At 37.4% G+C, this 25728-nt stretch overlaps 1 protein-coding gene across 4 annotated transcripts in view; it reads left to right on the top strand.

The window, feature by feature from the left end:
* The window catches only part of LOC131676069 (excitatory amino acid transporter 3-like), a 35240-nt gene that overhangs the window by 5409 nt on the left and 4103 nt on the right, over positions 1-25728 (top strand). For 3 of the 4 annotated variants that reach the window (XM_058955209.1, XM_058955198.1, XM_058955204.1), the window contains exon 2: positions 24052-24810. In XM_058955209.1, the coding sequence (XP_058811192.1) occupies positions 24104-24810 (707 nt within the window). In that variant the 5' untranslated portion in view covers positions 24052-24103. Of the gene's footprint in view, positions 1-23476; positions 23738-24051; positions 24811-25728 lie in introns of those variants that run through there. The other variant, XM_058955213.1, reaches the window with a different exon arrangement.

The raw sequence follows: 25728 nt of genomic DNA, 5'->3' as shown, positions 1-25728 counted from the left end.
CTGAACGCGTCGGAGTGTCGTTTGCTTAGTAGCTTTAATGGAATACCTTTCTGCTAAAGTGTTGAGATTGGAAGGAAATGCTGCCCGCGACAACAAAAAGACGAATTATCCCACGTCTTCAGCAGCTGGCGATTCGTAACAACGAAAAGTTGAACAAACCAGTGACCATTGCTCAAGGTGGTGTGTTGCAGAGCATCCAATCAGTACAGCTGCCCAAGAAGGCCGAAAAGAAAGCATAAATCGAACGCTGAAACTTGTAAGTTACCGTTTAGTTCCAGCCGCGAGCGCTACTGAGACTCCCTAAAACAATAACCTCAGGGTCGGCACGCTTATCCTGAGTTTTCGCGGGTGGCAGGGAAATACTTATTTCTGTTGTTGCTAGAACACTCGTCTTTCACTTTTTACATCTTTTATTCGCTTTCACTGATCCGCCCTCCCACTTTCTTATATCTATCTAACCTTTTCTCGACGGGCCCGTCGTATTCTGCAGCGCACCTTCTGCTTCGCTGTCTGCTTCCGCTTTCGTTCTTCGTATCGGTGGTTCCTTTAGTTTCCCGATCTGCTTCGCTCGCAATGCGGTTCGAGGGTGGCCTTCCAAGCGTCCGCCGATGGATGGTTTTGTTGGGTTTTCTTTAACCAGAATAACGGGGTCCTGGGGATTTGCAATGGTGCATAAGTTATCTGGCGAGAGCACATTTGGGCATAATGGGGGATGGAGAATGACCTTATCTGTTGTCCACGGTATCAGCACACACTTTATAGGACACAATATATCGTTCAATTTTATTGGTTTATAATAATTTTGCGACTGATTGGTTTGAGTTTTTCCGGGTAAGTGATCGAATATATCATTTCGATCTTAGCAAGAGGTCATTCCCCTATCCCGTAGGTCATTGCCTTCATCCAGTTCATATAGCGAATATTTCCATCGCTAGTTTGTGACATTAGCCATCTTATTCGCGCTTATCGCCACCCTCAATGGCCGCTCGCGATGTCGGTTTTCTTTTCTTATTTCAGGCGACCATATTTGCAATTTGCGTAATGAGATAAATTATAATTTTAGACCCAAATTAACCCAAATTGCTCTCCAGGGAGAAACAGCCCATGAAATCGAAAATGCAAACTTATTCTTTGAAATGATTTTGGTGGCCCTGAAAAGGGCCTTTTTTATAATGATCTAAGTGAGTTGTACCGTCTGGACAATATAGTCAACATGTTGCTAGTGTCGTAAGCGAGCACCCACTGATACAAAACAAGCTCGCGTGACCTGTATAAATAACATTCCCGTATGTAATGAAACGCTTACATGCTCCTTTTTGACGGCTCTACCTGAGATAAGCTCACCGACGAACCGACGTGCCACATGGAACAAAAAATGCGTCAAATGTTGTCCTCATTATTTAAATTAAAATACGTTGTTATACTAGCGGCGTCTGTATAATGGTTTTTTTTCGAGGGATTTTTTAAAAACCCTTTTTTGCTTTATTTATAGTCGTCGCACTAGTTCCGAAATTTAATTCGAAATACGTGCACAAATTTCCGATCAGATGGTGCAAAAATATTACGATTTCGATCAGTAGAACGGAAGATATTCGCATTTAAAAACTGGGAAATTTTCTCAGCCGAATTTTTTGAAGCGGGACTCCATATTGACACGTTAGAAGTATTCTACTTCAAAAAATACATTTGCCTTAAATATTTTTTGAGATGCTTTACCTTAACTATAAAGCAAGGCATCTTTGCACTAAATGCTCTTTGACAGGCCTGTTACAATTTTAAATATCTCGTAAAGTACTTCTGGATTCTTTTTCAAATTTTGACGCAAGCTTCGCAGTGTAATTATAAATGTTCACAAAGAAGGAATTTTGTTTGCAGAACGCATACAGTGTAGCGCAAAGCAATAAGACCACAAAATTAGCATTTTTTTTATGAATATCTAGTTATTTTTATGCACACCATTTAATTTAATATTGATTTTTTATGAGAATAAAGCGCGTCCATCGCCTTTATATTGAAAATAAAAGAAATTATATTAGGATTTCGCAAAATTAGCAAAAATAAACTATAAGGCCATTTTTAGCACTACTGCAAAAAAATTAATTAAATGAGTGGATCATTAACTAGTATTTGTTAGTATAGCTCATATTCCTTATAATTTTGTGGAACTGCTCGATATTGACTGAGCCACAGTGCGACATGTAGTAGTTAGGATGGCGGACCCTGCTTCTTGGATATCTCTTTACTATTCTTCTTTATTTTGTGGTTTTCCAGGGTCAATTGATTTTTAACGATCTGTCGGAAATTGCTTGTATAAAAAATTGAGGTAGGCACCAACCACATTTTAATGGTGCGAGCTGTATTCTTTGTTTCATTATCATGCATAAACTAACACTTCAAAGATATTTATCACACATCATATGCAAGTATGCAAGTATTATCTCTAAAGATCTCAGCATTCCGATATTTGACCATAACACCTTTGATCCAGCAAATCGGACCAACTCCGCACCAAGAGAAACAACTCACAACCGTAATATCCTCTCCTCCATGTTTGAATGGAGTGTAACTAACATTCAGAATTTTCTGAACTTCGAATCAATTGTTCTTTTTAAATCTGGTCAAATCAATCGTTCCCATCTGGTCTAGCAGAACTTCCCTGGGGCTCCTACTAATAATTTTAAGCTCCACAAGGCTTTTCTAGGGAGTTCTGGGTGACACTGATTATTTCAGATCATTCATGATCTGCAATACTGGCCCATAGTGGAAAGTTGTTTGAGTATAGGAGTATAATTTAAGACCATTTATTTTAATTTATTATCAACACTGACTATCTACAATAAGTATCCGCGAAAGCGGTAGTTTTAGTGGGCGTCCCGTCGCTACACGTGGTTTCGCATCACAACGAACATTGGAAACATGTTATCGGTCTTTTTGGAAGACGAGAGTAATATCTTACTGCGATTTTTCCTCTTTCACCAATACTTTCATCAAGATCAGTCCCTTTTCCGAAAATTACCTTTCGACCTTTTTTAACGTTACCGATAAAAAGGTTAACAATAAACGTTAGTTTAGTTGAATATCCACTGCACGAAATGCAACATGCATATCAATTTGGGTAATTCACAATCGCTCTGTTTCACGATGTTTACAATATTCAAAAGGCCTTGACCAATTTAGCTTGAGCGTATGCCTAGATACTGAGGGTGCTTTTGACAATGTGTCCTTCCAGTCTATTGTGGAAGCGACGCGCGGTCATGGAGTATGTGCATGCATGTATCTCGGCTTAGATAAACGCAATGCTTAGTAACCGAGATAAGTAAGTTAAATATTTGCGGCGGCTGCCCTCAGGGTGGCGCTCTGTCACCTTAGATATGGAACATGTTTGCCAACGGCTTGTTGAGGAAACTCAATAACCTTGGATTTTCAACCTACAGGCTTGCTGACGATTACCAAATTCTAATTACTGGACTTTGCATCAGAAAAATCTTTGACTTAATGCAACAAGCATTGAGAGCTGTCTAACAGTACACACAGAAAAAAAAATATTGGTAAAAGTAAGAGTGTTCCGCTCTTAGCAAAAAACAACCAACGCCAACTATTAGGTTGAAAGTAAAATTTTTAAATTAATCAAGAATAATAATCAAAGTAAAAGCTATCCTTTTAAGCAAATGAAGAATAGTACTCAAAACAAATGTTTTATTTTTAGACTAAGAGTATGCGTTGGTTGTTTTTTGGTAAGAGTGAAAAACTCTTATTTTTACCAAAAAAAATTTTCTGTGTGTGATGTGTAAGTTAAATTATCAGTTAAACTAAACAAAACTTCAATGCTTCTTTTCACGAAGAGCGAATAATAACCAGAGTTTGTCCCTTGCAGTTGTTTGATTCAGAACTACTGTGTACAGATCAAGTCAAATACGTCGAAGTTATATTGGATTTCAAACTGAAATGGTCCGTCCAAATTGAGTACAGTGGCAAGAAAGCGTGTAGGGCATCCAGACAGTGCAGACAAATTTTTTGAAAGACCTAGGATCCTAAACCTAAATACATCTATTGGATTTACACGACAATTGTACGTCCAATATTGTCATACGGATGCCTTGTGTGGTAACAGAGGGGAGAGGTGATGACGGTCCAAACAAAGCTAAACCACCTGCAAAGAATGGCGCACGTGGCGTTTACTGGTGCTTTCACCACAACTCCGACTGATGCCCTTGAGATCCTTTTAAATATCAAACCATTACTTATACATATTAAACAAGAAGCTCTATCATGTGCAAACAAACTTCAGGTTACCGGTCTTTGGAACAGTAACCATGTTGATATTGTATGACCCATCATACACGACTGTGCTCATAAATGGATACATGGGATGAAGATGGTCTTGCTCCAAGCGAAATTACACTCACTGGTAATTTTTGCTACAGGGCCGCACAGTGGCGGGTCTTCGAACAAAAGTCGGACAAAACCAGAAATGTTGCCCAATCTGGCTGACAATCATATGTTAAGGTAATTTTGGGGTGCTGAGCTTATATGTAGTGTCAAAAGTCATAAATAAAAGATGAGACAAATTTTCCCATACAGTGCTATCGAACCTTTCTTATTAGCATAATACCTTTTTTATGATAAATCTTTTTTCACTGATTAGATATAACTAAAACTAGATATAACAACATACTAATTAGATAAAACTACTTTCAATCTCTACAAAAAGTGTTTGTTTACGTTTTATTGAGTTGTTATTTCGCACTAATCACCATGCTCCTCGTCAGCAAACATTTAAAAATGTCGATTTTAAATCCTTCCGGGAAAAAAAAGGCAAACGACACCTTGAAATTCGAAAAGTAGAGATGATTTCCCATAGAATGTAAAATAAGTGACCGTTCCGAACTGTTTCACCTGATTGTGCAGAATACATTTGTGAAAAAAGAGTTTGCTATCAACCCACTTAAGATATATTTGTAATAATATTACATAGTTCGAAACAAATTTGGCGAATATGTTGAAATAATCAACAAAGTTCTTTAAATGGCCTTTAAAATAAAACTAGTTCTGCTCAAATCGGATTAAATTGAAAAATAGATACTGTGATTTCGAAAAGGAATTTCATTAAAATTGTCTGACACAGCGAAGTTTAAATTTTTATTAAAAATTTAATTCTCATTCTATTGTCTCAAAATTTGGAGAATTTGTCATTCAATACATAGGAAAGCTAGGAAAAATAAAAATATCAATATTTGAAACATAGGTTTTGTCCGGTCTCCGGCCACTGTGGGCCGTGACGAATGAATATTTATTTAAAGTCACGTAAATAAAACAAACAAAGCTACCAGGCATTCCGTGCGAAGATTTCCTCTCGAGAGGAGTGTCGAGTCTGGCTATATGGAGAGACAGCATTAAATGCATGTGGCCTGTTAAACTGACGGCTCTCTGATGAAGGGGCGTGCTGGTGCTGGTGTCTACTGTCGTGAAATTAGATTGGAACAGTCTCACTCGCACTCGTTTTCATTTGTTCTTATATAGACGAAACTGTGTTTGGGCGACTCAAACTAGTTACTGTATCGATTTTGAAGGCTTTTTTCGGCAAATTTAAGACTAAGAGAAACGAGAGCTATGAAATAGAAAGACAGATAGGTATTTTAAAACGCATCAGTTATACGCTTTGAACGGCAAACTGGGATTAGGCAAGCTCGGATGGATATGATCGAAAGGAAATGTGAAGATTTTTCCGTAGGAGTTGGTCGTTCCATCCAAGTGTACTGCTTGGTCGATGAGAGATCATAACTCGTTATATTTTGTGACCAGCTCTAGAATACCAATCTGTCTTTCAATTCTATTATTTTCGTTTTCTGTAGTCTTGAATTTGCAAAAAATAGCCAACAAAATCCATACATTGCGGCAATTGAAACATAATAACATAGAAAATGAGTAAAGTACTAAAGTTTTTGATACAGTTGAGGTTTTCTCGCAGATGGGTTGAACTACTTGTGAGTTTAATTTACTGGCTGTTTATTTTTGTGATGTCATTTTTGCCACCAACCATTCAATTTCCTCCTTCTTCTTCTCTTCTGATCAGGGAAATGATGAGCTGACATGGCAAGGCACTAATCCTCGATTACATACAGGGAACGTGCCATTTGAGCCAATATAATCTGATTCCTGATTACTGAACTGCAACACACGCATAAGAAATTCGTCAGTTTGCGTTTTGAGGACGTAGCAGCAGCAATAAATTTACAGCAGTTCGTAGCATGTACTTAGGTCTACCGGAGAGAAGGCTTCGTTCACCGGAGAGACTTATTTAACTTCGTTGGTATAGAGCTTGTTGGAAAACAGACAAAATTTCGCATACATTGTGTTAATTGATTACTTTTCATAATTTGACCACCAATCGATCCGGTCTTCGTAATAGGTATATTAAATTAATACGGTTTTCGTAATAGGTATATTAAATTAATACATAGATATAGATAGAAGCAACAATTGTCTTCTCTGAATTGTTTCTATCATTTTTATGTTTCAAGAACGTTTTTCTCGAAATGTGCCAAATGACGCTTGTCATAAGATAGCACAAAAGCGACGATCTGCTATCCACCATTTTAAGTGTCATAATGTGGGCCTACATTGTCCTGTATGGCAATATGCCTTATTCACACAATGGTCGATTGCATTATCCGCCCAGTAAGAGAAATACATCCTACGTTAAATCTGTGCATTGCTTGTGCAATGACCACCCATCATTGCTAATAGGATATTGTTGTCAAGCTGGTGTGAACAATTATTGTTCCACCATTAAGAACACGACAGAATAAACCGCAATAATACTTCTTTAAAAAGCTCGATACCAAGTTGACGAAACTCCGACATATTTTGCCGACCCTCCGCGAAAAAGGTCGATGAGTAGAACATCATTGTCTTATCGTAATGCATGAAGGGCTACTTACAGGTGAATTCGCTCAAGTACTCTTTAGGTTTGCGATCGAAAATCAGACCCCTTTATCCTCCTCATGAGTCAGTAATTTCTGAACGGAACATACGACTGTGAAATAAAAAGCCAGTTTCAATCCACCTAGTAGTGCAATTGTGCCTTACTCATTTATCAAAGTTATGATTTAATAGCTGCTTACGTTCAATATAACGTTGTGGAAATGTATATTACATTTTTATTACACTTGGTAAGTATTTATAAGTGCACGACGCCTTCTACTCCTACTTAGCAGAAGGCAAAGAATTCTTCACATTTTCCTTTCGATCATGTCCATATGAGCCTGCCTAGTCCTAGTTTTCCGGTCTAAGCTTATAACTGATTCGCTCTAGAATATCTATCTGTCTTTCAATTTCATTGCTTTCGTTTCTCTTAGTCTCAAATTTGCCGAAAATAGCCAACAAAATCGATACAGAAGTGCACGACTATCACGAACCTGACAAACAACATGTCGACGCGTACACACTTGAAACAAACAAAAATAGAATATTTAATTAGCTTAATCAGTGTGAGTTCAATGTGGTCTTCATGTTAACACGTTTTTGAATGCGTGATGGTAATGCAAGGTAGGGGTATAATTAATAAGAGAGGAGGATGCGTCGGCAACCACCTAACTTCTTTTGGAATACGGGGTGGATGTAGGGAATGCAAGTGTGAGAATGTAGGGAATGCAAGGGTTGAAGGGCAGCACCGAACTGTATATTACACCTTCCATTTGAGACTAGGTTAGTGAAAATAGGTTCAGTGATCATAGATGTGGTTTTAGTTCTGGAATATGCCCGAAACTTCCGGAAATATCGATAGTGGATAATATATTCCAAAAATCTTTGATTCGGCATCGGTAATCTAGGCCTGCTAATCGAAGTAATTTGATGATCATTTCAATAGATTTTTAACCTTATGAGGTATTACGATTGTACCGATTTATATGAGAAATTCCTATGTGACCGCAATAACCAATCTGTAATTGCGCTTAAGCTTGAGCTTGTGCGACCACCCATGGCTGCTACTCCGTTATCGATCTGGACTAGCTGAAGTTGCACCGGGAGTTAGTAGATAACTATGCTTGGGATTAGCGAAACATATTTCAATGTGCAACTCCTGGTAATCCTAAAGTGTTTATTGATCAATACTGACGCCGGCCAGGCCTGAACGTAGATCGCGGAAGGAAAGGAAAGGAATATTATCCCGATACTTGCTTTTGTTAGAGGCCATATATACTACTGCGCACTCCACAAGTATCACGAGAGGAGGATGTTTCTTAGTAAGTATAAGGGTCAGTCTATTTTCGCTACTAAGCCAAAGACCGACACCAGAGAGGTGAATCCACTATCTGGATTAGATATCGACCCATCAACTCATAGACCGGAGACCAACGCCTTTACTTCCCTACCGAAGGAAGACGTGACCACAAATTTTTCCACGTCAGAAAAATCTCAACGACCTCGGCTGGAATTGAACCTAGACCTACTGGAATGGGTGGCGGTCACGCTTACCACTCAACCACCGGCGCCATCACAATAACTATCTGTAACTACAGAACCAACTGAATGAACATAAGAGACATAAGTAGACAATAAGAGAATTACATCATTCATTAGAAATCAAGTTTGTAAACATCGGTTACCAGTTTGCTGGGAAATGGGTCTGGCAATAGGAACTTGGTGAGTTCCCCGGGGCATCAAGAACCGTCATAGCTGGGCAATGTGGTCAAAGCTACTTTGATTGGTCATTAGTGATCTAGACCCGCAATTCCAAGTAATGTTGGACCCATTTCAATATGTATTACATCATTCGGACATCATAGGGTTACCAGGTTATATGGGAGTTTGCTGTGTGACCACACTCATCAACCCGTAACTCCGGAATCGGAAGTCCGACAGCTAAACTAAATTCAATAGCGTCTTATGAAAGCGTTTTAACGTTTATTTGAAACTAAGTTAGTGTAAATCGGTTCAGCCATGTCTGAGAAAATTAAGTGACATTACTTGACACACACATACATTTTCCGATCTAGACGAACTGAATTGAATGGTATATGACACTCGGCCCTCCAGGCCTCGGTTATAAAGAAATTTTTTGGAGTGATTGCATAGCCTTTCTTTATATGAGAAATGCAAAAAGGCCTAGATGTCTTTAACACATTCTAGAATAAACAATTTTATTTTAATCTTACCAGGTAACCAGTATGGAAGTATGCGTTCAAACGGTTACCTAATGAGCATTTGACTCGTTTTAAATGCTATTTAAATGCCGCTTTTTGCAAAATATACGACAGAATTACTGCTCGGCAAAGAATTGCTTTCTAACTGTTGTTGTGCTTTCGCTTGTGATAGACAACAAGATTTTAAATATATTAAATATATATATTCAAATATATATATTTGCTGTTAAACAACCGGTAATGCACAAAAATACTAAAATACAGCAAGAAGCATTTAAAATGCGGAATGGGCTATTTTGCAGCATATACTAATGCTTGGTGGATACCTCGATATATCAGGATGCTTCGTTCATAAACTACTTAGACTCATGAGGTGCTAATGAATAAATGTTCGCTTTGTTTTTGAAACAATGCGCACTAGATCTAGAGACAGCAAGTTATCATTCACATTACTCGAACAGAAGTAGAAATTAGACCCTAATATCTTTTTTTACCAAAATTTTCAATGTTTGCAAACTTCTATAAACCGAAATTAATAAACAAATTTGAATTGCTACATTGGTGTTAACTGGTCCAATTCCCAGTAGAATTTATGCGTTGTTCTAACTGGTGTCTGCTAAGCAAATCAAAGGGTGCTACATTCCGTTATGTAACTGACTAAATTTTGAAATTTGTTTAGACTGGGTGTATTCTATTTTATTCCGGTAATGCCTCAGACATAACCACAGCAGTTTTTATTCCCACAACATTTTATTATCTGAAGGCTGATATGTAGTGAGTATAATAATTTAGAGTCGTATTTTCGAAAAATGAACGAATTCGCAAACATGCGAAATCACTTCCTCATAAGAATGTGATATTTTGCAGTGCAATGAAATGTTTATAAAGTTATTCTTATCCCTATTTTAATGATAAGTTAAAAATATGGTTCACTTTGGGATCTTTTAAAGACTAATTTGAATCTTCAATAAGAAGGTTGTCACAATGTCAATATAATAAAAAGTAGTATGAGCTCGACCAGGATGTAATGTAGGTAATGTCAGTTGGTTTGCGTCAATCATAGAAGCTGCAAAGTATTTTTGGAATAGACGGTCCTGCCAAGTTCACTTATAGGAATTATATGCTAAAATGACGTAAGTTAAAACATAAAGAACAATCAAGAGTTACCCATTCTCTCTTATAGTGTAACTCTTCGGCAATCGGGCTGTTGTACTTTATTCAACACATTGGGATTTTTCGTTATCATTTTGTTGCAAAAACATTTATCGATGCCAAACCACTATGTATTCCTCAGATAACATGTTCTGAGCAAGATATAATCATTTGTGTACGCTGACACACCTCAAGTGCAACAATAAAATCTGAATTGTTTTGTTAACACCAGTTCAGTAGATCGCGCGATATGAGAATATGGGCAAAACCATATGGAAGACCAAAAAGTTTGAATTAAAACTCTGCCACTAGGTAGCGCCAGTGAGCATGTTATTTTTTTGGCTTACTGTGTCTCAAGATCCAGATGTTTTAAAAAGGTCTGTGTCTTTGACGAATATTTTCTGCAAATCAAACCATATGAGGTGGTATACCGAATATTTTAGAATACTGGCATTAGGCGATGCTAGGGACCATGCCAGCTTTTTGACCTAACATTTTCTAATTTTTTAGTGGGTCGGTGCTTTCGGCAAAGGTGCTAAGAGCACGAGATCAGAACCTTCGAGTTGGTATAATAAATAGTATGACTAAACTGTCATGCTCACCGGCGCCGCCTAGTGTCAGAATTTCCTATTTTGCATACCATCTCGTAGGTTGTGATTTCTTGAACAACATTGTCGAAGACACCCAGCCAAAAGGTCATAATCTACTGCCCAAGTTTGCAGCAGACAGTACTACTTAAAATGATTAGGATTACGAGGTAATTGAAAGACAAGCGATATCTATGTTGTGGAAAGTAGGAGATACAGAGGAGACTTGAAACAGTGCACATTACTAGCGGAGCAATACCGTTGGCGATCCAACAATCATGCATTTGTTCCTTTTATGTCGTCTCCACAAACCTTCCAATATACGCTAATGATGTTAAATGAGAGTTTGAGTTTTTATGGTAACCACCCAACAAAAAAATGAGCTAAAGTAAGCTTAGGTTATATTTCTCATATTAGTATAAATAGGTTATTAAGGGGTTATATGTACTTGGGTTTCAAAAAAAATTGATTTTTTATTTCATCCTTGTTATAGTTTTTTGTCGTTCTATATTACATATATTGTAGTATATGGATAAAGGAATTTGTAATAATTTTTATGTTGCAAAAGCTTGCAAAGTGACAGTGATGTAGCTGTAGCCATGGATCACCTTATTTGAAACCTCAGGTGCGGTGACCATGATAAATCAAGAACGGCTTATCTGCAATGAAAAAACTAGTATGTTTTCGTTAGTTCCTGCCTGGACGCCCTTCATGAACGAAAGATTTTACAAAATTCTCTTAGGTTACAAAATGGTACTAATTTTTCTGAAATTTTTGAATTTTGATGGCTTAGAATTTTAGTTTTTTTGTAGCCTAATAAATAGAAATACAATTAAAACAAAAAATCCTTCGTTTACGAAGAAGTCATTGTAATAGGAAATGAATTGGTGAAAGTCTCAAATCAATCGGTTTAGTATGTGCCGAGTAATCATTGTCACCGCGAAGCCGTTTTCGAAAAAAACACTATTTTGACATAATTGCGTTTAAAGTTTCGAGGCAATACTGTACAATGCTAAAATGAGTAATATTCGACCTACATAGAGTTCTCTATTCTGATGCCATACTGACCATCTTCTGAGGCCGCAATATACTTCTCTTTTTAGTAGTCTCTAGTCTCAACTTATTTTGCAACAAACTGATAGGCATTAGGACCACAAGATGCCCCCAATGCTTGAACAACCTTCAAAATTGCAACATTCCCTTCGTTGAAAATAGAAGCGGAAGAGAAAGATGCGATTTCGACTGGTAAAACACCCCCAGGAAAAATCTAAAGGACTAATTTTCGAGATGAGTTGATTATAACTCTCATTATTGTTCTGCTCGAATCCGCCCACACATTTTGCAAGCAACTTTCTACTACTTATTGCTACTAGATCATTAATGCACTAATGCTAATGTATATTATGACCAATGTGATTTCTGGAATGAACGAGCATTCGGGACGCATTCCAAATATTTGCGCATTTGGTCTTTTGAGGAAAATCCTGAACGAGCGAAAATTGAACCGTCACTTAGGTCGCAGGACACCTACGGCTATTTAGTACTGTAACTTCAGTTCTAATAATCGGATTCTTTAGAAAATTTTGTAGCACCATTCTTAAAGGAAGGTATATTAAGAAAACACAAAAATAACTTTCGAATTTTTTGATCCACTCAAATAGTTACAACCCTTTGAGTGGTGTAAGATTATGTTAGTATCATAATTATTTAGTCTTATAGTTCACGTTCATGGATTGTATGTGTTTCTTTTCACCTTTGCAATGTATATAGTGTAAATAGTTGACCATGTTTTATTTCTCAACCTAGAAGAGTTGAAATAGATTGTCTTGTGATAATGTTATAATCAAACAAACTTTTCTGGACTATTAGTAATGGTCAACATACTTCTTTCCTGGAATAATGACTGTGATCAACAATCTTAGCTTATCAGTTCTAGATCATTTTGAGGAGATTTTAATTTTTGGGATAATTGTATTGTATTGTAAAATCTATCAGTTTCTGAAGCTTCGAGCGAGATCACCATAATTTAAAATGAGCCAAATAGTACCGATATGGATGCCAAATTACTTGTAGGTACTCATAAACCCGTATCACTTATAAATAGTGTTACTGTCTATATCGACAATTTAAATTAATAAAGAATGTGCTGAGAGAAGTGGTTCACAACAATGAAAAATGGGTATAAATTTTTTCGATTAAACTGCTATAGTTAACTAGTGCTTAGGTAAAGTTTCCTATTGCATTACTATTAAGCTGAGTTGAAAAATTTCTGTCTTGGCCGAAACCAAACTTTTTTTTTTTAAATGTATTTTTTATACATAGATATACACTGTAAACAATATTATTATATATGCGTCATTTTAAGAAATTATCTTAGCGCGAATGAATAAAAATAGCACAATTGTAACATTTGGTACATTAAAATAAGTTTTAATAATGTTTAAAATGATTGGTTACTTATATTAACTCACATTGATCCAAGTTTCAACTTACCTCGGTAGAAGGAGAGTTGAAACAAAGAGATCATTGATAGTAAAATCAATATATTTATGCTTTGTTGTAGATGTACACTATTTATTCTGATGAAACTTGATTAAGCATAAACAGAAGTAGGAAATTTAAAATTAAACAATCGTCTAATGATAGTTTTTTGCAGATTTATCTAATAAAATCCAAAAACTGTTTCGATCCTCCTCGGTCTCCTCTACAACGCGTGAGTGCTCGTGTTACAAAATTTGGCGTAAGTACCGGCTGATTGAAAACACCCGTAAAATAGTAATACATTTAAATCAATCGAAATGCATCGATGGCGATCAATTAACAACATCGTTTCACGTATTTTCTTCAATACTCAATAGACCATGCATTTCCTACAGTGGGCTTGTCCATAGCTTTAAAGTTGTAGTACTTCAAACGAAGAACTTCCAAGAATCTCGTTATCATTTAATGCTGGTCGGTATAGGTACATTCCTTTTCTTCAGTAACTCAAGTCAAACAATGCTTAGCCATTGATCACTGAACTCGGGTGATGCGCTTATCATCACTCTACTACGTAAATTACACGCCATAGAATCGTATCATATGAATTGATTCCAATCTCTTTATTTCGGTCCTAGTAAATAGTGGTGTATAAAGAACAAAAGCGACTTTGAAATTTTCACAATAGACAATTACTGGTTTTACGAACAGTTCTCATAGATAGGGGAAAATTGGAATAGCGTGAAGATGGGTTCAACGCCCTATATTGATCTATTCCCACTAATTGGTAAAATGAATGCGTGTTTACTGTTTTGTAAGTGAGCATGGTTAGAGGTCAGACAAATGGACATTGTTTTCGTAAAGACCCTATTCTGAACCATTGTTTTCGGATTCTTTATGCCAACATTTGCAAGTGAATTATTAGGAAGTAAAAGTTACATTCGATGTTTTGCTTCAGGGAAAATTGCTCATCGAAGTGATCGGTGAATGGCAATTTTTGGACGGATTACTAGCCAACATAATTTGTAATGTACCGCTTTATAGAAATATGAGAAAAATGGCGTACAGAAAAACGTGATTAATAATCTTCTCCATTACTCTATCATTTAAAACTACTTCTCGTCTATCGTCGTCTACCTTGCTGCATTTTTCAAACAGGTTTCCGCGGCATGACGTTATCTTTTCCAATTGATTCAAAAGTATCTATCTGCATTCCGGTGTAAGGGTTTAAATATACAAGCGATGTATCATTGTCGATTCGATAAACTGTCATTACGAGGAAGCATTGCTTTGTGGAAATATAGATATACATATTGATGTGACATCATAATACCTTCAGTGAGATATTTAATTACATTTGTATTTTTCACCCATATTGACTTTCTGATTTGAGAGTTTTTTCATTGCCATAAATTTTTGTATTGACTTGACCGGTTCGGTCCAGTCATCACTGAGAAATCGATATAACCGTTATTTTGAAATTGGGTACTTCCACCGGGGCTTCCGGAACCGCCAATGGTGGTCAATGTGGCCAAAGAGACTTTAAATGACTGTTAATGACCTAGATCTACAAATCCAAGAAGTTGTGGACAATTTTGGAAAAAAATTCACCTTTTTACATTCATCGCCATATACATTGAAATCGGGATTTGCTGCGTGTTCGAATTCATCACCCTGTAATTCCGGAACCGGAAGTCGGATCAATTAGAAATTCAATAGCAGCCAGTGGGAATGCTGTACCTTTCATTTGAGATTAAGTTTGTAAACATCGGTGAATTATTTGTTGAGAAATAGATATGACATTAACTTAGGGCCTTGGCAAGTTCTATCGGGGTATCAAGAACCGTCATAGGTGGCTAATGTGGTCGAAGCGACTTCGATGGGTCATTAATGATCTAAACACGCCAATTCAAGTAATGTTGCACACATATCAATATGTATTGCATCATTTGGACATCGGGGTGGTACCAGTTTATATGGGAATTTGTCCAACAACAAAAATTAACAGCGATGGGAAGGTTGTACCTTTCATTTGAAACTAAGTTTGTGCAAATCGGTCCAGCCATATTTGAGAAAAATCGGTGAGATAATTTGACACATACATACATACATACACACACATACAGACTTTTTCCGATCTCGACTGACTGATTCGAATGGTATAAGAGATTCGGCACTGGCCTCGATGTTCCGACCGATTGCATAACCTTCCTAGATGATAAAGGCAAAAAATCATGTGATAAAGTATTGGGAATTATGGATATATCGACTCAACTAATAATTACTTTTAAAGCACTCATATATTATCTTATTTCTTATGAAGTAGTGAAATGATTTTACATAATACGGAACATTGGAATAGTTATTACTAAAATATGCACGACATTGAACGCAAAAGCAAATGCATTAAAAACAGTCGAATTTTATGAAATGCAACCCTTTTATATTTTTACTGCTACCTAAGGATATCGACAATATGGAAAAAAAGGATTACAGTGTGTCATCATTTTTGGTTCTGATATTTCAAAATGCGTAATGGGGACAAAAAAAATGCTCATAGAAAAACTTTTATAACTTTTGAAAAAGTAAATTAAAAAGTCATGAACACGCACAATACTTTTGTTCATTAAAACTCAAAAAGTTTGGAAAGATTCAAAATGTTTTTAGAGATTGATGCAGGTTTAGCTGAAAACCTGGTAAAGTCTCTCCATGTTCCCCTATAAAATTGCTCTCGCAGGTATGGTTTTCGATCAACTGAAGGAAATGTGGTTCGAGTACGTGTTTTCGGTTAAGAGGCTGACAATTTATGTGTTTCTCAATACATTAAAAATTCGACGACGTGTTAAATATAAATGCCACCCTTCACTAACTCGTTTTGATTTGTTCTCCATAATAAAAATTCCTGGTTCGGGTCGGGTTTCTCAATTTTTATAATTTTCGTATTCAAGCCGGGTATTCCAAAAATTATATTCTCAGGCTCGGGATTTTCAATTATAAAATTCTCGGGTTCGAGTCGGGTTCGGATTTTTCAATTTTTGTAGTAGAATGAAATGAAACCCGACCATCACTAATGTCACAATGTCGGGAATACAGGTGAAAAAATTTCGAAGAGTTCGATTTTCATCACAACCAACAATTTGAACGGACATCAACGAATGTCATTAGATGTCACAGTACCCGCCCCCCATGTTTTGACCAGATTTGGCGAGTTGCTACTACAGTTAGAATGCGATAATGACTTACACGTTATTGCTTGTGGCACTAAAAGCTGGATTCTAACCGCACTGCGCGCTTACTATTCTTCCATTAAATTCTTCTCATAGACTGATTAGTTCAACTGGTCTGTCTATGAAAATACCATCTCTATCACTTGAAATATATGTGTTTTGACAGCTCGCAGTTTTCAGTAGCAGATCGATCACTCGCACTTTGAAAGTGCGGAGTCCAGGTTGGTGGGAAGTGCGCAATATTGAGAATGAATTCCCCAAACTGCCCGGAATGCCGCCCATTCGAAATGTATTGGGATTACATCAAAGGTAAACTGAAGAAGCCTGAAATAATGGTTAAAGCACTATTTACACCTATCCGATCCGTTTCAGTGCCGATTCAATTCCGTGCACGGACACCAATATTCTTCCATACAAATCAAATGAGAGTATTCACACTTGTCCGTCACGGCACCATCCCGGACAAATGTGACTGCTTGTATTTGAATTGTATGAAAGAATATTGGCGTCCGTGCACGGTACTGAACTATCACCAGCGGAGTAGCCAGAAATTTGATTGAGGGGGGGTGATGAAAATAATCGATTTTTCAAAAATGCTTAAATTTAATGTAAATTTGATAAATTACACTGGTCGACAACCATTTTGGTACAGGTTTATGATAGTAGTTTTTAGGGTAAATCGAGTGCTTTGAGTTCAAAAATGACCATAGTTTTTTCCGCCGTGCTCCAGTTTTTGAAATTTCTCCATTAATTTGTTTTTTTTTTACTAGTCTGTGTTAAATTTTTTTTCTAAATTTTTCGAATTTACAAACTGTATCAAATCTATTATTAAAAGGTACTACAAACATCTAACAAATATTTGGATATCTGGAAAGGCATATTGAATACGAAACAACCATGCGTAAACAAAAAAATGCCACTTTTTCACGAAAATTTGACATTTCGCCAAATTCAAAATGCTGCCATTTCAAAAGTTCTCAATAAATTTCGATCAACAATAGCTATATTTGTAGCTGTAAGCGTCTTCTTTTAGACCAAAAAAAAGTTCAAGCTAAACAGAGGAAAATTATGAGAGTTCTGATCAATTTACCTAATTGAAGAAAATCTTCAAAATCTGCTCTTTTTGGTATTATTACAGATACGACAAAAACTTCGGAAAATCAATAATAAATATCTTTTTATAGACTTCGATACACTGGATATAAATTAAAAGTCAAAGTAGTTTTATGATCACATTTTAACATAACCTAAACATATTTTATTTTGCAATAGTTATACCAGGCCTCTGCTAGGCGGCTATTTTTTCCTAGCCAACATCTGCCTCAATCAAAACAACCCAGTGCAATAGCATGGGCGACATAGGCCTAGAAGCGGCTAGGCTCATCACAAGTTGACTACTGTCGAAGTCTGTATTTCTACATAGCGGATGACAGGAATGACACCCCGTTGAGTTATACAATAAACAAAAACACGTCCTAGAAGAGTTGGAAAAAAGAGAGCAATTTTTGCACTTCACTTCATTACGATCGAAGGCGTTTGACAGTTCAGCTCTATAGCTCTTGGTGATTCATTTGTGATATCGTTTAAGTTTGTTGCCTGCATATTTCTTGGGATGTGCATTCAAGAAGTAAATAGAGTATTTACTCTTGTCTGTTACGGCACCGTCCCGGACAAGTGTGAAGGCTCGTATTTGAATTGTATGAAAAAATAGTGGCGTCCGTAAATGTAAATTTGATATAAATTATTCATTATGTTAAGCAGAGTTACAAACAATCGAAGCTCTTTATTGACGGCTGAAAATGAACCTGATGCGACTCGCGGTGAATAGAAAAAATATTCATTCAAATATCCATGTTATTCATTCAGTTGAATATCCTACAATATATTCATTTCACTAATTATCAAGAAAAATGTTTTCAAATGCCGGTAAAGCATATAAAACAACAATCATCATCGCTTTCATTCTGCCAATGCCTACTTTGATGCGTTTGATTCGTTGCTGCACGGTCGCTTCGTGTAATAATCGTAGACGAATGAAAATGTGCATGGATGAATGGGCGGTTTGTTCGTTTGACGCTTTCAGCTGCGTCACTGAATATTGAAAATGAATGCGGCTGAATATGATTAATTTTCATTCAATGAATTTGAATATTTTTAACTCTTAACTTTAACTTTTTTTATAATTTCTTTTATAATATATCAATGAAGTGAAACAATCATCATTCGTTATCGAGCGTTCAGTCGAAATAGAGGTCTTTTGTTGCGGGTCTGTACACTCTATAGCGACAAAGAATAGTGCTAATCCGCGTTCAAGGTTATCTTGCGCACTCTCCGCCTAGTCGAGGTTTCAGTATATTTTTCCCTTGTTTTGTGTTTCTGCTTCTGAGTACCGTTAGCCGGTCAGTGACCAATGAAGCAGTGTTCTTCTAGTAAGCCGTCTGGATACCGTTACCTACACAAGTTAAGTATTATTTTATGTTTCCCCTCCTTAGTTGGCTTCCTAACGTGCACTGGGCAATAGGCCCGTGCAGAAACGACTTCCCCTGACGGCGGCTCATCTCAAGGTGAGATGGACGTCGAAACAAAATCGGCTCCTCGGCTCAAAGTATATCCGAGCTCGGCCACCGGACCATTTGTTATATTCTTTCGGACCAAAGACAAAAAGTGTTTGAATCTCTTGCAAATTTCTCGAGTTCTGGCGGATCGGTATTCGGCCGTGACAGAAATTTTGAAAATTTGCCCTGGTAAGCTTCGGATGGTGGTAAACAGATTAAATCAGGCAAATGATATTGCTGACTACGGGCCCTTTACGAAGGAGTACAGGGTGTATATTCCAGCTAACAGGGTTGAAGTCAGTGGGGTCATTTCTGATTCGAGTTTGAATTGCGAGGACCTGCAGAAATATGAGACTGGCTGTTTCAAAGACCCCATGCTTAAGCCAGTGAAGATACTGGAGTGCAAACGTTTGCATTCAGCATCGGTCGTATCGGACGATTTTCGCCGGTTCTGCTCTACCCAACTGCCTCCTCTTTGACAAGGTGCGTATACCTGTTCGCCTCTTTGTGCCGCGGGTCATGAACTGTACTAATAGCAAACAATTGGGACGCACAGCCTCCTATTGTAGCAATAAGGCGTGTTGTGGGAAATGCGGTGGGAATCATGCAGATGATTCCTGTGGAAGAGATTTTGAAAAGCGTCTCTACTGTGGGGGAAACCCACATGATCTCCATTCATGTCCCGCGTACAGACAGCGCGAGGAGAATCTTAAGCATTCCCTTCAGGGACGCTCTAAGCGATCTTTTGCAGAAATGCTTAAGATAGCTACGCCACCGGCCTTTACGAACATTTATACCACCTTGTCTACTGACGAAGACGACTATGATGAACCCCAGGGAACATCTTCTACTATGCCTAGAAGCAATAGAAAAAGGAGGAACATTTCTTCTCGAAAGCTTCGCCGTAAAGGCCAGAAGGTGTTCATGCCCCCCCCTCCCCCCTAAAATAACTACTCAAGGGAGTACTGGTGCAAAACTGAAGCAAGTTGCTCCCGGTCTCAGTAATCTGAGCTCAGAAAAGGAGTTCCCAGCACTTCCAGGAACATCAAAAACCCCAAATGTTCCCATATCTCAGCCAGAGATTAAAATGGAGGAAAATTGATCACTTTATCACAAGTTTTTCGAATAACTATCTTCGATTCAAATAGATGTAACTGTTTGCATTTTTAAAACAAGTACTGGTACCCATAGATTGAAAATGTTCAAATTGTTGGGTATTTTATTTCGTTTTACAACTTTTGGACGGTATATCCGATTATCTTGTAATCTTCGACAAACTTGTTTAGCAGGGTAAAGGGTCTAACTTGTTTAGTAGTGTAAAGGGTACCTCACAAATTCATTAATTACTCGTCCTACAATCGATGGAATGCATATAAATTGTCATCAATAGCTTCGCTTCGTTATAAAGAACATTTATACCACCTTGTCTACTGACGAAGACGATCAAAATAAAAACATGGCGAAAATAGGAACATTACCCTATATCTTCAAAATATTCACTCCTTTCGTGTTTGTGTTTTTTATGCGTCGGCGTCTAGTGCAGTGGCGTAGCCAAGGGGGGGTTTTGGGGGTTAAAACCCCCTCCAAACCAAAATATTTGAATTGAAGAAAAAAAGTTTGATGCTGACTAGTTTATTAAATATTCAAATAATAATTTTGGAAGTTTATTATCTGTTCATTACATTGAGAATCTAATGTTTTAAACGTTATGGGGACTTTTTGTAAATTGTGAGAATGGGATCTTGTAACTAATATTTTATTGAGGATCCTATAGTTGATAAATCATGTAAATATCAAGCAAAATAGCTCAATAAAAACGCCTACATAGGAACTGATGAAAAATAGCGTTTTATGCTTGTCTCTAACAGGCCAGAATCGGTTTTTATGTGCATTTATATAAAGTGCCACTAGCTAAGATTGGTAATAAAAAAATTGAATTTTTTCACGTTTTTCGCTATTTATTATGTACATTCGGGTATCGAATTTAATGGCGCCAAGATTCCATAATTTGGAAACCCTCAGCTTTTTGAGGTTTAGTATTTAGCAGCATAATTTTGTTGATTAATTTATCCAGTTGGATGCATTACTAATTCCAATCAAATTTAGTTCGAGACATAGTGTCTTCAGCAAAGTTTTCAAGAATGTTTTTGCAAATAGCTTGGTTGGAATTCCCTTACTAACGGTTATAGGCGGCAACAAAGAATTTGGGAGAACACCTTGTAGATGACGTTTACGATCCTAGTATGCAAAAGTGACTTCAACGCCTCTTTGGTCAAATTTAAATAAAAATAAAAAATTACCTGTTGAAATGCGAGAAGCAAAGTGGCAAAAGTATGCTTTTACGCGCACCATGCAAGATTGTAAATTGATTTCCTTAAAAATATACTGGATGGCGTTTACGTCACCTTTGCATACAAGAGCAGTTCAGTAATGTGATTAATCGGTAATTAGTTGCAAAAATCCCGCCTAACACCATTTTTATAGATGGGACATACTGCTCCCTACATCCTATACTTCGGTGAAATCTCCTCCTTCCAGATCTTCAAAGGTGGAGTGCTCTAGCCAATTCCTCTACTCTGTGTTTGAGTAGCTCACAGGACAGTTGATCATTGCCAGCGGTTCAACCGTCCTATTTTTTCATGAATCGTAGGTAGATCCGGAATCTGTCGTCGACTGCGCGCGTCTCCAAGCTGATTCTTGCAATACTCTTGTCGTCTACTGCTTCGCTATTTAGGTGTTCATCATAATATACTTATCAATCGTGAGAATTTCTGCACATTATTTATAAAGTGTACAGAATATCCTGTGCGATAATCGGTTTATACAATGCTCCCGGTCTATCAGGATGTTTATGTCACCGATGACGAGCTTAACATTCCGCCATAGGCAGCTATCATAGACATGCTCCAGCTGCGCATAAAATGCATCTTTCTCGGCTTCGTGAGGTCAGTGCACATTGATAATGCTCTAGTTGATGAAAAGGCCTTTGATCCACACTACACACATCCATTCGCTGATCGTCTGCCACTTGATCACGCGTTGGAGTATTTTGCCCAGCTCTTGTGCCGTCGCTCGATCCCCCCATTTCCACACCTTCTGCCCCGTCTATTAAAGCTCCTCCAATGCTACGATTTCGAAGTTGCGAGTTTTAGCATGAGCTTGTTAGTGAAGTGGTGTTTTGGGCCACTCGTTGAACTTGACCTATCCTGTCTCGTAGTCCGCCACCCAACATAACTGACACCTGCGACAGGTATTAAGTTCTGCCTACGGTAGGGTTATAGCGCCCATGCCCGTTCACACCATCCCATTTCGCTATTACTGCAGAACACGGTAGTACCCAGTCGATCGCGGCCTACAGATTAAATGTCATCAATAGACCCGCCAACATTTTTGAAAAATCTAAGGTTTTCGTCAAAACCCCCTCCAAACCAAATTTCTAGCTACGCCACTGGTCTAGTGGAAATCTTGTGAACTATAAATGTTTTCCCATACATTTAGACGAAAAATACTGGTCTTCTGTAAAAGCATTGCAGCAGAAATTGCTTCATTCATAATGAATTTACATATTAGTAATTAAGAAAATGATTCGCTTGCACAGCAAAAGAAAGGCCTATAATATTCCATTTGCGACTAGCATATTTTAGTTTCGTCCGAAGAAACACGATTACCAGCCTCCTAGTGAACTATAGCCAATCTCACCTTGAATTGAGGCAGAATATTTACGGTATGCCCAAAATCGGTGCCACCCAGCCTACACCGATTTCAAATGAAAATGTGATCAAATACAAGGGGTGAGTGGCTCAGAACAATGTGCCATAAACACTTTATCGTCTACGATAAAACGATATAAGATTACCATTCACAGTAATACACGCTCATTTCATTCGTTACCACAATGTGTGGCACAATTACAACTCAAAAACTGTCAACAAAGTGTAGTTGAATAATCATAGCATCCATTGTTCTTGTTTTACTAAACACCATGGCACATTGCGGCACAAGCTACCACGCTGTTTGTTTGTGAGCACAATTCGATTTGCGCTTAGCGACTCGCCCCTTGGATCAAATAGCTAGTGATCAATCAGAACGCGTCCTCACTGACGCAGCGTCAGGCCTAATTCAAAAAGTTTCGAAATTTCCGTGACAGTATAAAGTTCTATGCAAACGATTTCACTCACACTACTTGGGGGTTTGTTTTCCTCCAGCTGTCATATATAAAACTGTCAGCCAAATTAAACATTTGAATTAGCTCTCGTAAAGTATTTATAATGGTGTTGAAATGCTTTATGTCGCTGTAAAACTTATTCTGGGGACGTACAATTCCGGTTGGTCATATTCCATTATGAAAATAATCCGACCGAAAAGTTATTTTCGATTTGTTTTCCTCCATCTATGACAGGTGGAGGAAAACAAACCGTTGAACACACTAATACAGTTACAGATTGTCAAGTACTCTATTGTTCCACTCATCACAGGATGCTATCAATGGTTTGACCGATTTGCAAATGGGATCATACTCACACGGAGAAGAAACACCTGCGAATGGATCATGGTGAATGCACCTATCGAATGGGCTTAGTTTATAAACTATGGTACTAAAAATGGTATTCCCAATGCGTAAAAAAACTCCTCACTTACGTTATTCGTTCGTATTATTTTCAGTCGTTGCATTTTCAAGTTATCTATCAATCATCAACCATAAACTCAATTGTGTTGAACAACTGCTAATATTCGCCACTAGATTAAATTTATGATCATCGAGATTATGACGAAGAGAAATGTTTTTGTTGAATATTGCGAACCAATTAGCTTCTCGATTAACTGCGATAAGCGTTGTTTTCTACATAGCTTTATGTTTATAGACCACCTACGCAATAAAAATAACCTTTTTTTATTTATTTTTCAGGGTTCTGGCAGCTTTTTTTGCGTCTCACGAGTCTACAACTTAATCCACCATAATGAGAAGGGAACGACTGCAAATGTTCCTGAAGGAGAATCTCCTAACATTGCTTACCATCAGCGGTGTCATTGTTGGCATCGTGCTTGGGATAGGGCTACGTGAAGTTCCAGCGGAGGGAGAAAAATGGTCGCCACGAGACGTTTCGTATATCAATTTTGTCGGAGACATTTTCTTGCGAATGCTCAAAGCGTTAATTTTACCATTGATAATAACGTCGCTAATTTCTGCCGTCGGTTCCTTAGACTTGTCATTATCTGGAAAAATCGGTGGTAGGGCTGTGCTATACTACATAACCACAACTATCATGGCCGTTATTCTGGGCATTGTTTTGGTAACGGTTATCCAACCTGGCAAAGGGGCGGATGCTTCCAGCGGAGAAGTAACAGCTGAAACAAGAAATGTCACAACCACAGACACGCTACTAGATTTAGTTCGGAATATGTTCCCACCGAATCTGGTGCAAGCATGCTTGCAGCAATTTCAAACAGTGCTAACGCCTCCCAAGAGTAACCCTAACGAACCGGATCTTGATAGGTGGATCGTTGGTGGCAAGTATACCGATGGGATGAACATCATTGGTCTAGTAGTTGCGGCGATTGTGTTTGGAATAGCTTTGAGTGCTCTCAAAGAAGAAGTACAAGTTGTGCTTACATTTTTTCAACAGCTATCGCATGTGGTAATGAAGGTTACTGGATGGGTTATTTGGTAAGTTAATGTCTAACATTAGAATAATTGGAAGAGAGGCGAGTAGTGTGGTACCAAAAATATCTCATGGAATCAACAAACTAGTATCTTATTGAGCTAAATAGTAAACATTGTGCGAGAGATTTTTTAAGCGCAGTGGTAATATTTTTAGTGAAACTTAATTCGTAATGAATCTATTTGTTTTTTCTATTATTTATTTATTACTTTATTTCTTTATTGTAACAATTTATTTATGTATTTATTTGTTTACTTATTTATGTATTCGTAAATAAGTGAACAAATTTCATACATTTATTTATTTATTGATTAATTTGATTCCAAAATTATAATTAATTTACAGATTTCAAACTATGCTATTTTGAATCTTGTGCCCTTATGCGCAAATTGCTTAATCCATTTTGAACTTTAGGATAAAACCAAGGTTGCATTCTCTTAGACATTTGGCTCTCATACCCACGGACAGTTCGTTTCCCTATACTCGTCAGCTACCAGAGTTTCTGTGCTTGGCTAACCGAGATATCACTCGGTACCAACCAGTTGCTTTAGGCGATAACACGTTGCGTGAACTGTTGGGATTTAATGTCTAACCGGCGTCAATTTGGTGTTAGTTTACATATATCGTCTAACTGGCAGCAAGTTGGTGTAAATTACTGACGAGTGGAACACGAAACATTAAAATCCAACTTTTTATGTTTTTGTGCAAATTGCTTAATCTGTTTTTCCTTTAGGTAAAAATAAAGGTTGCATTTTTTAATTGTTCGGGAAGGAAGAAGAAATGACCTTTCAAACGGTATGCCACGTTTTTTTTTGTTTGTTTTGGGTCAACAATGTGAAAACAACCATTATTTACCAATTTTTAATAAAAAGATATGAAAAATTCTGTTTTAAAAAAAATAGAGAGAACATTTAATTCCGCAT

Source organism: Topomyia yanbarensis, chromosome 1 (genome assembly GCF_030247195.1).
Source record: "Topomyia yanbarensis strain Yona2022 chromosome 1, ASM3024719v1, whole genome shotgun sequence".
NCBI classification, from domain to species: Eukaryota; Metazoa; Arthropoda; class Insecta; order Diptera; family Culicidae; genus Topomyia; species Topomyia yanbarensis.
Note: the sequence above shows the minus strand (reverse complement) of the source record. Positions and strands in the feature narration are given on the sequence as shown.